This window comes from Periplaneta americana, chromosome 10, assembly GCF_040183065.1.
Source record: "Periplaneta americana isolate PAMFEO1 chromosome 10, P.americana_PAMFEO1_priV1, whole genome shotgun sequence".
Taxonomy (NCBI): Eukaryota; Metazoa; Arthropoda; class Insecta; order Blattodea; family Blattidae; genus Periplaneta; species Periplaneta americana.
The window spans coordinates 1,261,605-1,283,706 of NC_091126.1; the positions used below are offsets into that span (position 1 = coordinate 1,261,605).

Genomic DNA, 22,102 nt, shown 5'->3' on the forward strand with positions numbered 1-22,102 from the left:
GTGCAACTACACGGTTTAACTTTTCTTTCAACTTTACGCATGTGCAATGAATGCAAGATTGATATTTAATATTAATTAATATATTTACGTAGTGAAGATGACGTTCAAAATGGCGCACCATGCAGACACAAAATCTTCATGCATCTTAATTGAACGTGCATTTTAAACTTGATTCCTTTAATATTCATTCCAGATTGCATGTGTACACGCATGGAAAATTGAAGCTTGAGAGTCTGAAGATATCACCACACTTTTGAACTTCGTGTAGATTGCTTAGCTGGGACAGTGCTATTCGGATTGCAGGAATTTCGTCATTTTATTATACAGTGAAACCTGTTCAAATCAGAACTTGAATAATCCGGAATCCTGTCTATTTCGGAACAATTTATTGGTCCCGGCGAAATTTGTATGCATTATGTGTAATTTTTCCTGAATAAAAGGGAAACTGTCCAACGCGGAAATGGAAACTGTCTGCTACTGTTCAAAACGGAAACAATATTTTGGACACACACTATATTTTGTAACTATATTTTGAAACAGCGTGTAATTTCAAGGAATATACGAAATATGTAGGTCACTAAGATAAAAACAAGTTTTCTTTGCAAAATTCTAGAGGGTGCGAGGGTGTGTTGGCCTGTCAGTCATAAATTTTATTACCCTGTTGACTAGGCAGACGAGTCCCTTCAAAGATTTTCAATGCTTCACACCCGTATACTGTCGTAGCTAAACAGAGCACAAGTGTAGTGATTTTCAGGTAAAAAAAAAAAAAAAAGTTGCATAAAATGTGGCATTAACATTAAGTGATGAAGTAAAAGTTATCGAGATAAAGGAAAATTAGAAACAAAGTCTATATGAAATAATATTGAAGTACAGTTGTGGAAAACTCAGGTGTGACACTTTAAAAAATAAAGATCATAACGAGTGAGTGGCGTGCGGCCAATATTGGTGACACAAAAGGAACCAGAAAGCAACTATTTATGTGGAAATAAACGAACTGTTGTGGGAGTGGGTTCTTCATGACCTTTCAAAGAACAAGCCAATTTCTGGATCTGTTTTGCAAAGCAAGCTATTGAACTGGGAAAGAAATTAAATAAACCAGAATTCAAGGCTTCTAATAGATGGCTCCTAGTCCAATTAATTGATAATGTGCAGTGATATGCAGTACAGTATTAGAGTATAGTGTTAGATATTAAATAGAATGAGATTAGTAAACTTTAGTAATGTTTAATGACTAATGAGTTAGTTACATAATATTTACACAGAAATTGAGATTTTAATCAAGATGATTCACCAACGTAATAAGCGACAGAAAGCTGATTTAATGTGATGAGTGTTAAATGGAATATTTTGTACTTCTTGCAGTTTGCGGCATGCCATTTTGTTTTTCATGTATATGAATGACAAAAATTCCATGTTAATGTCACACCTGAATATACGGAAACCTGTCCACAACGGAAAGAAAAATTAGTACCATGTCACTTACGTCTTGAACAGGTTTCACTGTATTATAATATAAATGTATGGAAAAGAGAACTGTAAATAATTTGGGGCTTATAAAACTAATTAATATTATTATTGATACAAAGAAGAAAAATGTAATTATTTTCTAAAAAATAAGTACAGGTACCTATGGTGCAATCAGTAACCTATAAGTGAGTGACTGTGCAAACCAGTAAGACAATAACAGCAATGAAGAGAAATTGATAAATAAGTTATAGCCGAACTAAGTGCATTTCAAATGTTAAATGTGTTGAGTTATTACACGCATGTAATTGTTCAGAATGCATATGAAGACCACATATAAAAAAGGATCCAAGTGTTTTTTTTTTTTTTTTCGCTGCCATCAGGTACTCCTTGTGGTTTGTTACATTCTAACCTAACATGGTTTATCTGAAACCTGATCATAGTCCAAAATCTAGAGCTTTGAACAGTAATACCGTATGCAAGAATGATCAAAGTAAATGCATTGAGAATCCCTACAGTTATTTTCTTACAGAGGTTTCGTTTTTTTATCTAGTCCTGTCCTCTGATAGCATTTTCAAAGAAGAGTTGGATGGAATCTGTAATGTCAGTGAGTCCGTGCTGCTGGTGGGAGCTGTAAATGTTTTGAAGTTTTACCAAAAGAAGGAAGGAATTGTATTATAAGTGAATTTAACCAACTTTCAGAGAAAGAAGCGCAAAATCAGCATTTAATGGGGCTTATAACCATGAATCCTGTTTGCAGTAGAAGACTCTGGCAGAATGAATTTGTTGGTTCATTCTCATTAGAATAGAAGGATCGAAGTTCCAGTTTGCCATGCAGGATATCGAAGCGTAGAAGAGATATTTGTAATACAAGAGGGAAGCATAATAATAGATCTAATGGAAAATTTGAAGAAACTAACGAAAATTTGCGCAGTGATATTGCATCACTTAAGAGGTGAAAGGCTAAATACAGCACAAGAGTCTACCTCAGAGAAGAATTAAAGATGAAAATGATGTGTCAGTTCTTCGAACTGTGATCAGGACATTCATAAAAAACGAGAGTAACACAGTAGAAGAATTAGAAAATGTAGCCTGAGTATGTGATCCCACCTTTCTTTGTTATGTTACTTAGCATCTAAATGCTGTAAATACATATTTATAAGGAAGAAATCATAACATTATGGAAATGTTCAACAGTATTGAATTCAACCTCATCTTCTGGGTGGAGGAGGTGGATGTATACTATACTAGGAGGAGCAAAAGCAAAACAAACAATAATTCACATCTTGCAAGGAAGGCAAAAGAGAATATAGGAAATTAAAGAAATGAAGCATTCTTTCAATTTCGATTATAATTACTTTAAATGATAATACAGGTATTAACTTGAATATGAATTATCTTTCTGTGTAAAATTGTCCCATAAAGCCAGTGTTAAGTATCATTTATACATAAACCGCATAAATTTAGTAGGTCTACAAGTAATAAATCACCGATTAAATTATACAAATGCTTCTTCCAGTAGCTTTCCTAAAGTTTTAAAGGGCACTTATATGAATACCCCACCTGTTTTTTTAAGAGCTTCGAGGTTATTTTTTTTAAATACATTTCAGAGTTATGCAAAATGCACCACCCTGAATATGATTGAAATACAAACAATCATATTTTTTCCCATCGTTCTTGATATTTGATTTTGCATCCAAATATTTTATTCATTGACTCACCACTAACAGCACTGTATGAAAGGAACAAATATGGAAATATGTGTTCACAAATATCACTTTCACTTGAAGCCAATTGGACAGAGTTACACAATAATGGACCAACCGACAGTTTGAAAAAAAATGAGATATTTGCACAGATCTGTTGATGGCAGGCTAATTTAACTCTGAAAAAAAATAAAAAATGCGATATCTGAATTTTGCTGCTATTTATAAGCAAAAATTCCTTTATTGCATAAAATTCATTTATTTAGTTTGCTTTGAAATATTAATTCAACTGCTGGTCTGTTATTAAAAATCAGTTAACCCTTTTTGGTATTGTTTGTGCCATTTTTTGTGATAGTATGAATGTTATAATACTTCTTGCATAAAATGTTTTATAAAAAAAAAAAACAGATTTATTTCAATGGCCAATATCTCGAAACACGTTTTTGGCGCTCGGATCACTATTGCTAATCACCGTCCAATTGACATTTTCTTCATTAAATGCAATGGGTGTACTTTCCATTGTCTCATCAATACATCTTTTCTTTTTAAGAAAAGTAAACAGTGTCTGTTTTTTGCCATCATGCACTGAAATATTTATATGTACTGTATATGCTATAACTATTTTAGTAAACAAAATTATTATATGTGTTAAAAAAACTAACTGTAACAATCAAGATTGAAAATTCAGGTGGTTCAAATTTCAACCAATGAACTTCAGCCAGCAGTCCACCAACCTTTAAAGAAACAATTACCTGAAAATCTACATAACAGAATTTATTTTAGTTACTGAAAATTCTTACCAAATTGAAATGTAATATTGTATAAATTATACTTTTTAGTTGAAAAAGACTGACATGTCTGGAGGGTGGGAGGGGAAATTCCTTCCCATGTCACCCCCTGAATTCATCACTGCAGCTCAGAATTTGGTTAGAAAACTTGGTCCGTGGATCAAATATCTGAATACAGCTGAACTTTTCTAGTGTCCTTGTTTAAAATCTGTGGTAAATGTTTCTCAATAAAATGTATAGAATTATGTAACATTGCTGGAAGACCTAATAGTAGAATTTACACATCAGTTCTGTGATTTCAGGGACCATGAAAAGAGAACGTCTTTTTCAATCCCTTGTCTGTTGAAATGAAATCTGTAAGAAATTAATTACAAACTGAAATCACTGATTTGCAAATGGATTTAAATTTTCAACACAACATGCAGTGACTTAATTTTCAAAGAGGCTGACATAAAGAAAATAATGTGTAAAACAAAGTTCTCTATGCTTAAAACTTTTGTTGCTAAGATATTTGGGTTTTTTCTTGTACTTACTTATGCGAACAATTGTTTTCACAAGTTACAGTTAATGAAACACAAGAACAGGTCCAGCTCTATAGACGAAACTCTTATAGCACAGTTGATATTCCCCATGTCCAACATTTAGCCGATCTCTGTTTCCTTTTTGGAAAGATTTACAGAAAATAATTGAGTGAAACGATTTTGTTTCAGACATTAAAATAATAAATTTATGTTTCAAAGTGGGTTTGGTTTATTTTTTTATAACTAATCTTACAAATAATGAAGTTTGTTTGTTTTCTCATTAAGCCATTAATGCATTAATATTAAACTATTTGCTACTTTGCAATAAAGCTATCTAAATATTCTGCATGATTATAAAAAAAAGCACATTCTACCTAGAGATAGAGAGACAGAGAGTTAGCTACGGAATGACCTCTTCCTTCACAGGCTGTCTCTTGCATGTAATCAGTGCCAGTGTAAGTTCCTTCATTCTTTGCAACTTGGCATAAGTATTTCATAGTCTCTCTTATCCAGATGTTTACAAGTATTTGGGACCTTGTGGCATTATTTGCAATGGTGCGCCAGGCTTCATAATTCGTATCTCCTGAATACTTTCGTTTGTTTCTAACTTTGCCATCAGCTTCCGACTATGACTACAGCAAGAACTTTGCACTTTATTTGAACATGTCTACCAGACTTGCTTGTGACTGATTGATTACTGCTACTAAACTAGTTCCTACTTGTTCTGTACTCTTAAGAAACCATGAAATTAGATTGGAACAGCAGTTCATTTATGTGCACTAGAAGAAAGTTTCAGACTTATACTTGTAGTGCAAAGAACTGAGCCGATTGGAATTTGGGCTCACACATATACTCTTGATGGTTGTCACACATAATTCTGCTGCACTGAAAACTTATTTTCATTTGGTAATTTTTTCATTTCAAATTGATGATTAGTCATGTCTGTCACAAGACGTTCGAGTGAGCCTTCTTTGATTATCAGTTATCACTTACATTCGATTGTTCTCATTGTCGCTGTCATTAATATTGACTATAGCTGCATGCCTGGGTGGGGAAGGGATCTTACTCACGAAGTGCTGCCTGCTGCTTAGATTAAATGTAAAGCAGAGACTCATAAGTATTTAAGTGAAAATTATGAAGAGTGATTAAATATCAGAGGGATGTGACCAACATGATTTTATAATTCAGTTCATGTTACTGAAATTTTGAGGATAACATGTCACTCATCATTCACCTCCTACTTACACGGAAATGCAAATAAGTTCAGCCCCTTTCGACTTTCATTGCCTTTCCATGTGTTAATTTTTTTCTGCAAAAGAGAGAGGAGGAGGGGAGAGAGAGAGAGAGAGAGAGAGAGAGGGAGGGAGGGAGAATTAAGTTATCTTAATTCTTTCTTCCCAATATTTGGACGTAAGATTCGCAATTTGCCAAGTGTTGCATGTCCATATTCTTTTCCTTTGTGCATAAAAAACATTTGGGAGAACTCAGTAAGCTGATTCGATGAAGGTATTAGTGATGCAATCATCACCAGTAACCAATCTGAACATGGCCACAGCGAATTTTCGACATAGATCAGGAATTAATTTGAAACTTTCAATGAATTTTTCCATTGTGAGTTTCGCTGTTCTATTACTGAAATATTGTGGTGGTTGGAATTAACATTTCTTTTTAGCATCATCACCGTTCTAACAAGTATTGGGTCTAATGGCCCGTTATGGTCTCAAGCCATCATTTTAAAGGTCTTCCTAGTGTTTTCTTCCCTCTTGGGCAGTAGGTAGAAATGTGACGAAGAATGAGAGTCCTTTCCATGCAATGAACATGTTGCTGCCAGTTCTGTAACTATAGATGTAATTCTTTTTATAATCCTTTTAATATACCCATATGAAAACTTGTAGTATGCTTTTATATTGATTTTAATTCCTTTCTTGTCGAACATATCAGCTTTCTCATTACCATTCAGCCCAGAGTGGGCGGGGATCCATTGGAAAACTGTATTATTTAAATTTTGAATTTGTTTTACCATGCAATGGATTTATTTATTTTTTTCCATTTAAGGGGATGTAGTTGAACTGATGGCCTGGATTGCAGCTTTAGAATCCGACAGGAAAACTAAAAACTTTCTTAAATTAAAACATTAAGTGTTAAACAATAAAAAAAAGGTAATATACGTTAATTAGAATCCGACAGGAAAACTAAAAACTTTCTTAAATTAGAACATTAAGTGTTAAACAATAAAAAAAATAGGTAATATACCTTAATAACCGCTTTAGAATCCGACAGGAAAACTAAAAACTTTCTTAAATTAAAACATTAAGTGTTAAACAATAAAAAAAAAGTGATATACAGTAGCGTGCAAATTAATCCGAACAACGTAATTACTTATGCAAAAACACTCAAACAGGATAAAAAAAGGATCGAAGACATACCTCAGTAATCTATGTGGCCTCCCTTGTTCCTAATAACAGCTCTGAGACGATTTGGCATAGATTCCACTAATTTCCAACAAATATTCTTCATTTCTTCATCGCGAAACCATACACCAATGAGGGCAGAAATCATCATCTCCTTTGTAGAACAATCCATTTTTTGCATTCTTCTTTTGCAAATTGACCACAAGTGTTCAATGGGGTTGATGTCGGGTGAGTTGCCTGGCCAGGGGAGTACCTGAATATTCTTCTTGTTGAAGAATTCTGTAGTTTTTCGAGACGTATGGCATGGTGCCAGGTCTTGTTGGAACACACCTCTGCCATCCGGAAATGATTTTTGCAGCTGGGGTACGATTCTGGTTTCCAATAAGTGAATATATTTGTCAGAATTCATCATTCCCTTGATAGGTATTAATGCTCCAGGCCCTTCATGTGTAAAACAACCCCAAAACATTACTTTAGGGGGGTATTTGGGTGTTTGTTGGAGATGAGCTGCTGTTACTTTTTCAGATCCTTTCCGTACGTAAGAAACACGGTGGCCGTGGACCTCGAAATGAGACTCATTGGAAAAAAGTACATTCTTCCAGTCATTCACTGTCCAGTGTTGATGTAATTTTGCCCACATTAAGCATTTTTTGCACATAACAGTTGCTTCTTAATAGGCTTACGAGCCCTTCGTCCAGCTTCCAAAAGCCTACGCCGCACTGTTGTGACGTGAATATTCGCCCCAGTGGTAGCCATTAACTCGCGGGTTAAGTCGACAGCAGTTAGTCTAGGATGTAATTTACTTTTCCTGACAATTAAACGATCATCTGCAGGTGAAGTCTTCCTTTTCCGGCCACAGTTTCCTTTTTTCTGGGGTGTGATGGATCCAGTCTCCCTGTATCATTTTATGATCGAATTAACAGTAGCCAAACCGATGTGACATTCTGCAGCAATTTGCCTCTGTGTCATAGAAGAATGCTCTGCTAATGTTATAATTTTAAACCGTTTTCGTGGAGTTGTATCCATTAGTGAAGACGACAGAATGTACACAGGATTGCAGTATTAAGTCTTCAACACAACTGAAATGCTTATAAGTACAAAACGACAGGCAAAATGTCACATATTATAAAAAAAATAATGACAGACCTTCAACAATGGAATTACACGTACTACAGATGTCAATTAAAGCGGTATGAGCAGCTGTGAGGCCAACAATGACAGAAAATGTAAAAATATGTCATGTTCGGATTAATTTGCAGGCTACTATACCTTAATAACAGACAGACCTGTTTCAACACTGGTGTTATGCCATCATCAGTGTCCTTCGAACTGCTGTGGCTCCAGCTGATCTTGATTTCTGGCGATTGCTTTCGTCAGTTGTGGGGGTGTGCTACTCTTTTGGTGGGGGAGGTTATTTGTATGTCGGATATTATGATATCGAATAATGTGTGTGTTGAATTGTAATTGTGTATTAAGTGTATGCTGTAGATATGTACAGTATATTGTGTGCTTGTATATTTCGTATTGTTTTAATATGTTTAATTGTGGACTTCATGATGTGATGTGTAGTATTTCCATATCTGTTTCTATGTTATTGTAATCGCGATTGTTGTTAGTGATGTGTTTTGCGTAATTTGATGTGATGTATGGTTTACTTTTTGCTTTAAAGTGCTCATTGATCTTATTTGAAATGATTTTCCAGTCTGTTCTATGTAAAAATCTGGACAGCTATTGCATTTTAATTTGTAAACCCCAGTTGAATTGTATTTATTTGTTTGTTCGATGTGATTATTTAGATATTTCTGTATTGTTATTTGTTTTATATGTTAGCCTGTATTTTAGTTTTCTGAATGGAGCTGCAATTTTGTATGTATTGTGGTATATTAATGTTGTGTATTTATTTTCGTGTGTTGTTTGTGTTAGTTTGTTATGTTTTTTTGCCCTTTTTTTTTAATTATTAGCATGTCTATTATGTTAGGGTTGTATCTGTTGTCTTGTGCTGTATATTTTATTGCATTTAGTTCTTCAGTGTAGTTGTCATTGTTCATTGGTACATTAATTAATCTGTATATCATTGTATGGATAGCTGCATGCTTATGTTGTATGGCATGGTTTGATGATTTTGTGTGCGCGTGTGTGCATGCGTGCGCGTGCATGCGCGTGTATTTTTGTGGTTGTAGTGGGTTTTCTGTATATCTTAAATTCGTGTTTGTTTTGATTATTGTGATGTCTAAGAAATTTATCGTTTGGTTATGTTCTATTTCTGTTGTATACTTTAATTTGGGATTTCTTTTGTTGAGTTGTTGATGTAGGTTTTCTACTTGTCTTCTATTGCCATTATATAAGACTATTATGTAATTTACATATCGACGCTATTACATTATTTTCTCTTTGTGTTTGTTCTATATTATGTATGAATATTTCACCTCATATGCTTGATATGAGTGAACCTATTTGTAATCCTTCAGTCTTTGTCCACAGCCATAAGAGTAGCTAACAGAAGCAATCGCCGGAAATCAAAACCAGCTGGAGCCACAGTAGTTCGAAGGACACTGATGATGACACCACACTAGTGTTGAAATGAGCCTGTCTGTCATTAAGTTATATTACTTTTTTTTTTTTTTTTTTTTTTTTTTTTAACAGATTTTTAACACTTATGGCCGGTTTGTCCAAGTATTGTTAGAAGACTTAACGACTGTTAAACCTTCAACAGTTTGTTAAATACAGTTTTTCCATTTGTTCAACACCAGTTTGGCTTAACAGATTCTTAACCGTTTGTTAACTTTAAATGTAGGATTTCAGGCCGTTAACTCATTTAACAAACAGTTAAACATGGCGGATAACACCACAGCTGTTCAGACAAAAGTTGTGAAAGTAACATGTTATGTTTCTCTTTGAGGAATGTTTAGAGTAAGGGACGGTTTCACCAAGCTTCAGTAAATCAGTCCAAATGAAACATTAACTAATACTGAACATTGAAATATTTACACGATTACGTTTGTATGTGAGCTGTGTCCGTAGACTTCAAGCCTAGCAGCTATATGTGCCTCGTCGCGCTTGTTACGTCATGAATCCCTGATGGTGTAGTCAGTAGCATGTTGGCTTACCATCCCAGGGGCCCGTGTTCGGTTCTCTGCGATAACTTTTTTTTTAATGTAACTAATTTTTATACATGTTACCTTTCTTCATTTTTTAAATTTTGTGTAGCGGAACTTATTATTTCGCAACTCTGGCTCTACTAGGAGAATTTAAAAAACTCTTGGGAGATCAATTTTCTTCCCGAAATAAAACAAAGATAAACAAACAAATTAAAGAAAAATAAAAGAAATACACATGTGGATCTAATACATTGTCCACATGCCACTGGCGTCTATCACTGCCTGGCATTTTCGGGGCATTGAGTCCACCAGATCGCGGAAATAGTTCTGGTCCTTAGCGAAATCTTCCCGGGTAACCAGAACTTGATCCCAGAACTGATCTGGATTTTGAGGTGGGATGTCTCGATATTTGTCAATCCTCTTTTTCATGCTTTTCCGTGAACCGTCTTTGAACGCTTATGGCGGTGTGCGCGGGGTGATTATCCTGCTGGAAAATTAAATTTCCATCAGAAAGAAAACGATTATAAATTCCAAGAATCCAGCTCTTTCACTTCTGTTTTAAGCCAGTGCAAACATATCTTATCGCTAGCTATAATATAATTCTAATAAATGAAAGTTAATATACCAATTAAGTTTTGTTATATTTGAATGCACATTATGTATTAATTTACTAATATTTCTTAGGTACCGGTATGTAGTTATAATAATCACTTTCATGTCTTAAAATAAAACTCAGTTGTATGTTACCTAGTTGAAATAGGCCACTTGTTCCAATTCACTAGCTACTATTAACTCTAGATTCTATGTCACTAGCTGTTCAACTATAGCCGATGTCAATAGTGCTTCAAAATACACAGTGAGTAAATAATAAAATGTTTCAGCAGCAATTGCTTCTTTAGGACGAAATTACATATAATTTATACATGAACCTAAATTAGAGAATTTTATATGATACGGAATTCTCCTCGGGGTTTTGTGTACAATTGACTACACACACATTCGTGTAATTATTGTCACCTGGTGGTCATAATGCTGAGATTTTTCTAAACAGAAATTCATATTTAGCATTATAAAATGTAACCATACATAATAATTATTATTATTCAATAGCAGTCAATGCAACTTTCATTTATCAATTCTCTGTAATGTATGAATCATGGCTACTGTAATAGGTTACGATTTTACACATGTTTCATGACTTACCCCATAGTACAGAATTTAAATAATAATATCAGCCAATAAGAAGTTGTCTTATATATGCAAAATCATTACCAACTGCTGTTGAGTAGTTAGAATAGTATTAACGACAGTTAAAGTTAAGTGCTGGTTATTTTAAACAAAATTATGTTGGAAAAATGGAAAACATCTTAACAAAACATTAAAAATAAACCAGCTGTTAATTTAACATTTGTTAAGCCAAATTAAACATTACTTGGAAAAACTGGCCATTAATGTTTTAATTTAAGAAAGTTTTATAGTTTTAACATATGTGTTAAAGGGGACAACACAAAACAATGTATGGTTTTGCTTTTGTGTACCCAAACAAATATATTTTGGCAACAAATAGCTCCTGCTCCAGCTCCATCTTGGTCCTGTGTAAATGTTTGGCGAATCTTTTAAGGATGTCTTCTGTTAATTGTTTCAGGATTTATATCTCTTTTGTTGAAGATATGATCAAGATCAAGGCAACAGTTCACTTTTAAAATTATTATTCGGATTATATTGTGATATCAAGTTTTCTTTTTCTCTAAGCTTTACTACCTCTTGTATGAATCCATTTTGTGTCTTTAATGTAACTGTAGTCTTCGAATCTACATCGTTTTTCGGAATTTGGAAGCTTCTTAATTTTTCATAGGTCAGAAGGGCTTGTGTTTCAGGATCTACCATACTTGATCTATTAGAAGTGTTTATAATTAATTGATGAACTAATGGACTTACTCGTGTTAAATATGTAACAGCTGTAAGCCGGACAAATGTTACATATTTAACACGAGTAAGTCCACTAGTTCATCAATTACTTACATTCAAGTGTTAAAAGTGGTGTACGCAAGATTCAAAATGGAGAAGTGTTTACTTGCATAGCTTCGATCGGAATAGTTTTGATTGCACCAGTGATGAGAAGTAAAGCTTGTTTTATGTTTATTAGTAGTTGATGAGGTTATTATTACTTCGCCACAATATTTTAAAATAGACTTTATATACGTGTTGTAGGTTGTGTTTAGTATGCTCTTTGAGCTACTCCATTTTGTTCCTGCAAGTCTTTTTTAATAGATTAAATCGTTCGGTTGCCTTCACACTAACATGTTCAGTGTGATTTCTTCATGTAAGCTTATTATGAAAATGTACACATAGATATCGTGCATTGTCTGTTTTTCGAATCTTAGCATCTTCATAGTTTAGGTTTATTTTAACTGGCTTCTTTTGTAATGAGAAAAATAAGAAATAAATCTCTCTTGTATTTACTAACATATTAGTTGAACACCAGGTTTTAAGGGCCGTTGATGATGACTGTGTGGTAACTTGCAGTTTTGCAACTGTGTTTGATTTTTTGAAGTCTGTTCAGTAAGATGACATTTATAAGTACATAAATTGTTGTTAGGTCATTTCCTCTTCAAATTGAGTGAGATGGGAATTCAGTTATAGATTTCTTTACATACGCAAGCATGACATGCTGGCACTGCATTATCTCACCATCTTAGTGGTGACTGTTTCTTTATTTAATATACTGACATATGTTTTCTCATGCAGCTCATGACTGAATTCTTTAACCTTCAAAAAATTGGTTCATACCAATCTAATTGAAAATATTCCTTGTATTAATATTAATATTTGTTTTTGTCATATTCTATTGATTAAAATTTACACAAGTACGAGTGTATATTATTCCTTGGAAGTAGATTCAAGGAAAAAAACAATAATCCGAGTAAAGTTGACTTACTGGTACAGTATAATAACATAATATGTTGTATTTTGCCTACTGATATCTGACCGTGGAGTGACAAGCTGTGAAACTTCAGAATTCACGAGCTGGTACATTTAGTGTTGCATTGTTGTGTTTTTTCCTTCTTCTGAATTTGACATTGTATTTAAATCTTGAGTTGCTTAATAATTTTTACTGTGAAGTACAAAATAGTGTAATGTACATCTTTGTGTTGGATTCCAGAGGGTGGAGGATGAGAAAAGTTCAATCTTGTCTCTGTGTGTAGCATGTATACAACAATTAAATACAGCATTTTATAACTAACGATTTTTAGAATCTTGACGTCCAATCTTTACATTTATCCTACTATTCGCATATTGCAGTAAGTAATAATTATTATGTGAAATTTCTGGTGAAAAATAATTTTTTTTTCATTATCTCGTAGTACTCTCATTTGCTATGCCGTAAATAATTAATGATCTGTGGTTATGAAATGTTTAAGAGAGCAGGACCTTAACAGTATTCCAAGGGTACCATCATGATAAAGACAACACCTCACCTTTCAGGAAGACAGAGATGAGTAACCACCAGAAATATACTCACACAGAAACTGTAAACTTGTAAAAAAAATATGATGTGACAGTCCATTACGGTAGGCTAGTAAAAACATGCTGTAAAGTGGTGGGTATTTGTGCTGGTGGCAGTGGTGGAAGAGACAGTGGTATTAGTGGAAGTGGGAGTGGTGGTGGCATCGGTGGGAGTGTTGGAGCTCTGGTGGCAGTAGTGGAAGTGGTGGTCTCATTGTTGGAAATGGTGTTGCTGGTGGTGGCATTGGTGGGAGTGTTGGACCTGGTGGCAGTAGTGGAAGTGGTGGTCTCATTGTTGGAAATGATGTTGCTGGTGGTGGCATTGGCGGGAGTGTTGGAGCTGGTGGCAGTAGTGGAAGTGGTGGTCTCATTGTTGGAAATGGTGTTGCTGGTGGTGGCATTGGCAGGAGTGTTGGAGCTGGTGGCAGTAGTGGAAGTGGTGGTCTCATTGTTGAAAGTGGTGGTGGTGGTGGTGGTGGTGGTGGTGGCAGCAGCAGCAGCAGCATTGGTGGGAGTGTTGGAGCTGGTGGCAGTAGTGGTCTCATTGTTGGGAATGGCGGTGGTGGTGGTGGTGGTGGTGGTGGTGGTGGTGGTGACATACAAGTGTAAGATTGATTTGATAAAGTGTAAAGGATAATGTGTATAAAATTAATCTATAATATTGCATTAAGTGTTTCACAATACAATGTATATAAATGAATATGTAGCTTAAGTATATTTTCCAGGGAGCCATTGTAGGCAAATGAATTTATAGTAGTTGGTGACCAATGCGGTTCAAATCCAGCTGACAGCATGGCATTTAGGAGGGAACGTAAGCTGTGGGTCACATTTCAAAGAAACAGAGGACTGACCAGAACACTGCAACTAGTAACAGAAATAGTTACTGGCTATTACTACCATAGTTGCTGCTACTGCTGCTGCTGCTACTGCTGCTGCTGCTACTACTACTGCTACTACTACTACTACTACTACTACTACTACTACTACTACTACTACTACTGTCACTGCTGCTGCTGCTACTACCACTACCACCACCACCACCACCACCACCAGCACCACTATTATATTTATTTTAACCATTTTTCGCCAGTATGAAAGACTGTATTGTTAGTATTTCGTATACACATACATATTATTTAAGGTGATAGATAGAACATAATAGTATAGAGCGGAATGCAATTGTAAAGGGGTTGTTCAGGCTGTAACTGCCTCTCGTAAATGTTATGACATACCAGTACTGTCTTTTGATATTGTCAGCCACAGAGACTTATTCTGCTCTCTCTGTTATCAGTCACAGTTGACAAATCTCATTCTCGGTCTTGCCCATCTCTTTAAGAGTATTTCAGAGGACTCTGATCAATAAGAATACCTGTAATTGTCCTTAACTCCTGTTTATCCTTATAGTCCTTTGCTGAGAAAAATTCTTTCCATTTCAGGTGATAGAAATAAATATTCCCATAATATTGAATTCTACATTTTATTTACGTTAATAGAGAGCCTTAAAGATACTGTGAAATAAAATTGTTCTTTATATAAGTTAAGATTGTATTTGTTACTGTTTTCTTTCCTTCTTCTTTGCCTTGGATTCTCAACTCATCACCCGCAGATAAAGCAGGAAGTGGATGAAGATTTCTCAGAATTTTGTGGGATGGTCTTTACTAATATTCCAGTGAAAATTGAACTTCGAGAAGATTTGTCAATAGCATGTGAGGGCGAACCAAGGCTTCTCAATGAAACCATTCCAACCAAGAAAGACGGACACTCTGAACAGAGAGGTGTAAAAAATGAAGAAAGTGTTTCGTTGAGTGTTTGTGATGCATTTGTAGAGAAGAGCAATGGGTATGTTGTCAGGCAGTTATATCAGAATGCGGGTGACAGTGCCAAAGAAGGTTCATGTCCTTATCAGTGTGATATATGTGGAAAGATATTAAGTTCGAAAGGTAACATGCGACTCCATAAAATAAAGAGGCATGGGTTGAAAACACCATTTGTCTGTAATATTTGCTATGCCCTGTTTGATTATCGAAGGGATGTGGTCCGTCATCGGAATGAGGTGCATAGAAGAAAATCTGATGGTATGTTTGAGTGTTTGAAATGTGGTAAAGTATCATACGAATTTCATAATTTTATGACACACTTTAAGATTCATTCTAAATCTGAAAATGAATGTGATGCTATGTCAGAAGAACGAAAGAAACACAAGAAAACGTTGAAAACTTCTCAAGCTTTTATTTGTGAGTTGTGTGGTAAATCATATAAAAGGACAGACTCATTAAAAACTCATAGAATGATCGATCATCTGGCAGATGCCAAGTTCAAACTTCAGATGCAAGAGAAGAACTATGTCTGTGATACATGTGGGCGTCGTTTTGCATTTCGCTGCTTGTTGCGAGACCACGTCAATATGCATTCTGGCATGAAACCGTATTCTTGTTCAGAATGTGACAGAACATTCGCTCAAAGAGCCTCTCTCAAGCAGCATGTTAAAATTCATGGAGACCACAAGCCTTTCCCATGTCCGGAGTGCAGTCTTGCATTTTATGGACGCGGGGACTTGAAAAAGCACATGAGGAAGCATACAGGTGAGCGGCCTTTTATGTGTGATGTGTGCGGAGAAGCTTATGTGCAGAGCAGTCACCTCAGCGTTCATAGAAGATCTCATACTGGGGAAAGACCATTCAGTTGCGATATGTGTGGCCGGGGGTTTACTAAAAGTAGTGATGTGATAAGACATAGAAGAATACATACTGGTGAACTGCCCTTCTTATGTCAGGTATGTGGTAAAGGATTTAGACAATCGGCTCAGTGTGCAAATCATATTAAAAACCATCATCCAGAAACAGTGGATCTGTGAATGTGAATGTCGTCATAGATTTTGTTAATCTGATTACTCTTTATCGAAAGAACATAGGCTACCTAAAAAATAAAACATTCATATAGGAAGGAAATACTGTATCTACTATCCAATAAAGTTATAATAATCTCTCCATGAAATTATTTTCATAATTTACATTCGAATATTTCTTACAGTTTGTGAAAAAGTCCCAAAGTGTTTGATTTGCAAGTATTGGAATATATTAATTGTCTGATCTAAAAACAAATTGTGTTATCTTGGAAACCTGGGTGACAATGCAACTGCCAGTGTGTAGATGTTTTGCATGAATGAAGTACTTTTATAGAAGCTGAAAAGATTTAAATCCCAACAATTATTTCATTTGACATAACACGAAACCTAATGAAACTTAACAACCTTCAACATGACAAGACCTTATAAGTCCTGAATTTTATGTTTCACCAGTTAGACTATGATAATATACATCATCACATTCTTGGGGAGCCATGTTTCTTATGTATTGTCCAATACAAAAATGGATGTCAGTTATAGGTGTATGTATGGATTTCAGTAAAATGTTTCGACTATAAATGCTCATGCTCTTTTAAGGTGAAATTTTTAATTGCTAAAATGACTCATGTATTTAATTAATGTTGGATGATTTCTTAAAAAAATATGTTTGAGTTGAATTCAGTAGCGGCATTATGTTACGGAATGCGTACTGGCTCAAGTTCTCATGGGGAAGGAGTTTTCTCATGAAATTTTTACCAATGTTTGGGACTAATGCCCAATCAGCCTTATGATGAATGTGGAGAGTTATAATGGCTGGAGGGGCCATTGTGCTAATCACATGACACCCCATACAGGTTGGATGACCATTGATCTCTGCATGAGGCTAGCATTCGGTTGGTAGGCCTTGACCTTGGCCCTTCATGGGCTGTAATATTCGGGTTGAAACCAGTTCTTTTAAGATAATATCATTGAACTGATAAAATTTGTAATGCATGAATCAGAGAGATTGCAACACCTGAGACATTTACAGAAATATGAACATATAATTTGCCCCAAGTATTTAAAAAAAAAACTGTAAAATATCTTTTCTTTTTGTTTGCTTTTAATTTGCTCTGATACAAAATCTCGAATAAGAGAAACAAATTTGCGTGTATGAAAGGAGCCAAGAAGGCTTGAGATGATTGTCGACCTGTATTTTGTTAAAATTTCACTAGAATTGTGTACATCTATAAATAAGATATTCACCTTCCATATGAAGAGTTTCAAGCCAAAGGTGACTAAATCACAAGGAAGAGGTTTCGAGATATTGAAGGCTAAAGGAAAAAAGTAATTGTTAAATCCACAGCAAGTTCTTGTATCCACGCAAGATTTGTTTGGAACCTACAAGCATCAAGTAAGAAAAATAATTCCTTAACTAAGAAGTCTGGTTTTTAGGGCACTGAAAATGTTAGGCATAAAACAGAATGATATTTTCTTTTCAAACTAGAGATGTTAGTTATGTATGGCATGAAACAGAATGATATTTTCTTTTCAAACTAGAGATGTTAGTTATGTTAGGCATAAAACAGAATGATATTTTCTTTTCAAACTAGAGATGTTAGTTATGTTAGGCATAAAACAGAATGATATTTTCTTTTCAAACTAGAGATGTTAGTTATGTTAGGCATAAAACAGAATGATATTTTCTTTTCAAACTAGAGATGTTAGTTATGTATGGCATAAAACAGAATGATATTTTCTTTTCAAACTAGAGATGTTAGTTATGTTAGGCATAAAACAGAATGATATTTTCTTTTCAAACTAGAGATGTTAGTTATGTATGGCATAAAACAGAATGATATTTTCTTTTCAAACTAGAGATGTTAGTTATGTATGGCATAAAACAGAATGATATTTTCTTTTCAAACTAGAGATGTTAGTTATGTATGGCATAAAACAGAATGATATTTTCTTTTCAAACTAGAGATGTTAGTTATGTATGGCATGAAACAGAATGATATTTTCTTTTCAAACTAGAGATGTTAGTCATGTATGGCATGAAACAGAATGATATTTTCTTTTCAAACTAGAGATGTTAGTTATGTATGGCATAAAACAATGATATTTTCTTTTCAAACTAGAGATGTTAGTTATGTATGGCATGAAACAGAATGATATTTTCTTTTCAAACTAGAGATGTTAGTTATGTTAGGCATAAAACAGAATGATATTTTCTTTTCAAACTAGAGATGTTAGTTATGTTAGGCATAAAAGAGAATGATATTTTCTTTTCAAACTAGAGATGTTAGTTATGTATGGCATAAAACAGAATGATATTTTCTTTTCAAAGTAGAGATGTTAGTTATGTTAGGCATAAAACAGAATGATATTTTCTTTTCAAACTAGAGATGTTAGTTATGTTAGGCATAAAACAGAATGATATTTTCTTTTCAAACTAGAGATGTTAGTTATGTTAGGCATAAAACAGAATGATATTTTCTTTTCAAACTAGAGATGTTAGTTATGTATGGCATAAAACAGAATGATATTTTCTTTTCAAACTAGAGATGTTAGTTATGTTAGGCATAAAACAGAATGATATTTTCTTTTCAAACTAGAGATGTTAGTTATGTATGGCATAAAACAGAATATTTTCTTTTCAAACTAGAGATGTTAGTTATGTATGGCATAAAACAGAATGATATTTTCTTTTCAAACTAGAGATGTTAGTTATGTATGGCATGAAACAGAATGATATTTTCTTTTCAAACTAGGGGTTTTAGTTATGTATGGCATAAAACAGAATGATATTTTCTTTTCAAACTAGAGATGTTAGTTATGTATGGCATGAAACAGAATGATATTTTCTTTTCAAACTAGAGATGTTAGTTATGTATGGCATAAAACAGAATGATATTTTCTTTTCAAACTAGAGATGTTAGTTATGTATGGCATGAAACAGAATGATATTTTCTTTTCAAACTAGAGATGTTAGTTATGTATGGCATGAAACAGAATGATATTTTCTTTTCAAACTAGAGATTTCAGTTATGTTAGGCATAAAACAGAATGATATTTTCTTTTCAAACTAGAGATGTTAGTTATGTTAGGCATAAAACAGAATGAAATTTTCTTTTCAAACTAGAGATGTTAGTTATGTATGGCATAAAACAGAATGATATTTTCTTTTCAAACTAGAGATGTTAGTTATGTATGGCATGAAACAGAATGATATTTTCTTTTCAAACTAGAGATGTTAGTTATGTATGGCATAAAACAGAATGATATTTTCTTTTCAAACTAGAGATGTTAGTCATATCTGGCATAAAAAATAAACATATTTTTTTCAAACTGAAGTCAATGTCACATAATTTGTTTTTTAGCATACAATTGTTCAAAAAATAAATTTATTTTATGAAAATGTAAGAAATATGAAGTTTACTATTTCATTTGGATTATAAATGGGGACATCTTCAGTGTTGTCACTTCTAAGTTTTCTATAAAATTCATGATGAATGTAGTGGCACAAATCCATCAGATTTTTAAGGGAGCCCTATAGACAAAAATATTATATTTTCTTTGGGGGGGGGGGGGACGTTTTTCAGTAAATCGTTCCTAATAGCATACTCCACACGTTTACAAAGTTTGAAGTGCGTCATATGAATGGAAACCCTCCTAATGATGTCATAATTAAAGGTGCATAAAGGTCCGTGCCCTTGAAGTGTCAACTTTAAAGTCATTTTCTCCGCTATAATGTTTTGTGCATTTCTCTTTATCGAAATCACTAAGGCTTCTCCAATTTTTTTTTAGCTGAGAATCTGATTTTTTTCTGTATTCACAGTACCACACTTAATTTTGCGAATGATTTTTTTCATACCTAACTCTAGAAATTTTAAAGGAAAAAAATATATACATAGCATAAACAAGATAATTTAAAAAATTTTGTGGTTATTTCACAATTACTTTTTTACTCTGTAATCTGGGATTACTTACTTGTGGCTTTTAAGGAACCCAGAGGTTCATTGCCCCCCCCTCACATAAACCCACCATCGGTCCTTATTCTGAGCAAGATTAATCCAGTCTCTACCATCATATCCCACCTCCCTCAAATCCATTTTAATATTATCCTCCAGTCTAAGTGTCGGTCTCCCCAAAGGTCTTTTTCCCTCAGGCCTTCCAACTAACATTCTATATGCATTTCTGGATTTGCTCATACATGCTACATGTTCTGTCCATCTCAAACATCTGGATTTAATGTTCCTAATTGTGTCAGGTGAAGAATACTATTTTAAAAAATGAATGCATAATTCTCTATCTAACATAGCAGTGGAACTGTGTAAAATATTCAGATTGACTAAATGGAGTTTGTATGATAAGTAGAAAATTTGGTCCCCTCTTTTTTTTAAATTGAATAACTGAAATAATAAGCATATGACGAAAGTGAAATTATGGTAACTCTATTAGATTGGTAAGATACATATGTGTACCAAAAATGAAAGCTGTATCTAAAGAATGTAGAAAATGTCTATTTTCTATTTGCATTATCCTTCATACTGTAATGTGAATGGTACGATGGAAATTCATTGATGAAATCACATACAAATTGATTGTCCTCTTAACCTGTTTTATTATGAGGTTCATGATGACGCGGAGTTGTGTTCCTTTTCAAGGTGAGGTCAATTTTATCATCAGAAATCTGTACTGTTTGTTTGAAAAAATTTTGCACACAACAGTGTCCCCATCATCAAATGCTGGCAGCTTGTAGATTCTCTTATAATTACGGCTTGAAGAATTACCGTACCCTTGATATAATATTTCTTTTTATTAACAGATTCGACATGACTCATAATGAAAGCCGATTTAAGATCCCAATTCAGTTTGTAATATTCGTTGATGAATGATGGATCCATAAATACTTTTTAGAGACAAGTTTTCCTCTAGTGTTACCATATTCCTCACCTGTCTCTAATTTACGTTTTTTTTTCTCTCTTTTATTCGATTCTCAGTTCTTTCTCCTTCCTGTTTCAGCACTCATAATTTCAAAATATAGGGTAACTATCTCTTATAATAAATACACCAGTACTCTACTCTTAACTTTTTGATTCAGATTTAGTAAACAACCAAATGACTGTTGATTCCCATGCATTTGTTTTTTCATGCCCTTTGAAATTATTCACAAGATGTTTCTGGTTGGTCCTATGTGGCTTGATGGGATTAGCATTTACTATGTTGTGCCTATCAATTTCACAAAGTGCAACACAATACGAATAAAAAACATGTTGATTGTAATTTGCATAGGATAGATCTTTGTCTTGAGAACTGATTAAAATAATACCAGTATATATTTTTTTAATTTTGAGGGATAGTCACCTTGGCTTGAAACCCTTCATATGGTTCAGTGATTGTGGTATTATTCCTTAAAGATGTAAGATACGTCTTCTTAAATGAATTGTTGTTATTAATATATTTCACCCTTCGTTTGCATTTTTACTATTGAATTACACTATTTCACAGTGCAAGGTTGTGCCCAGATGGTAATTATTTACTGTTACTGAAGATAAATGAAACACATATGAAAAGGTAATGAATGGTATTTTCTGGAGTTAGTCACATTTTAAAAATGAATAAACAGTATATTTAATGTGTTTTTCTGGTTGTTGGCTAGATGATGTTATGAGTCATGGTCGTCAGAAATGCTGTTAAAAGATATCAGTAATATATTTAGCTTATTTATTTATTTATTCATTCATTCTCTTAGTCATTCTTTCATTCATTCCTTCATT

The 22,102-nt window shown here is 33.9% G+C and overlaps 1 protein-coding gene across 6 annotated transcripts in view; it reads left to right on the forward strand.

Annotated features, from left to right (window-relative positions):
* Nucleotides 1-17,913, forward strand: part of LOC138707368 (zinc finger protein OZF-like) — a 69,182-nt gene extending 51,269 nt beyond the window's left edge. For 2 of the 6 annotated variants that reach the window (XM_069836676.1, XM_069836677.1), the window contains exon 5: nt 15,102-17,878. In XM_069836676.1, coding sequence (XP_069692777.1) covers nt 15,102-16,349 — 1,248 coding nt within the window. In that variant the 3' untranslated portion in view covers nt 16,350-17,878. The other 4 variants (XM_069836678.1, XM_069836675.1, XM_069836679.1 and 1 more) reach the window with 4 other exon arrangements.
* Nucleotides 17,914-22,102: the final 4,189 nt, after the last annotated feature.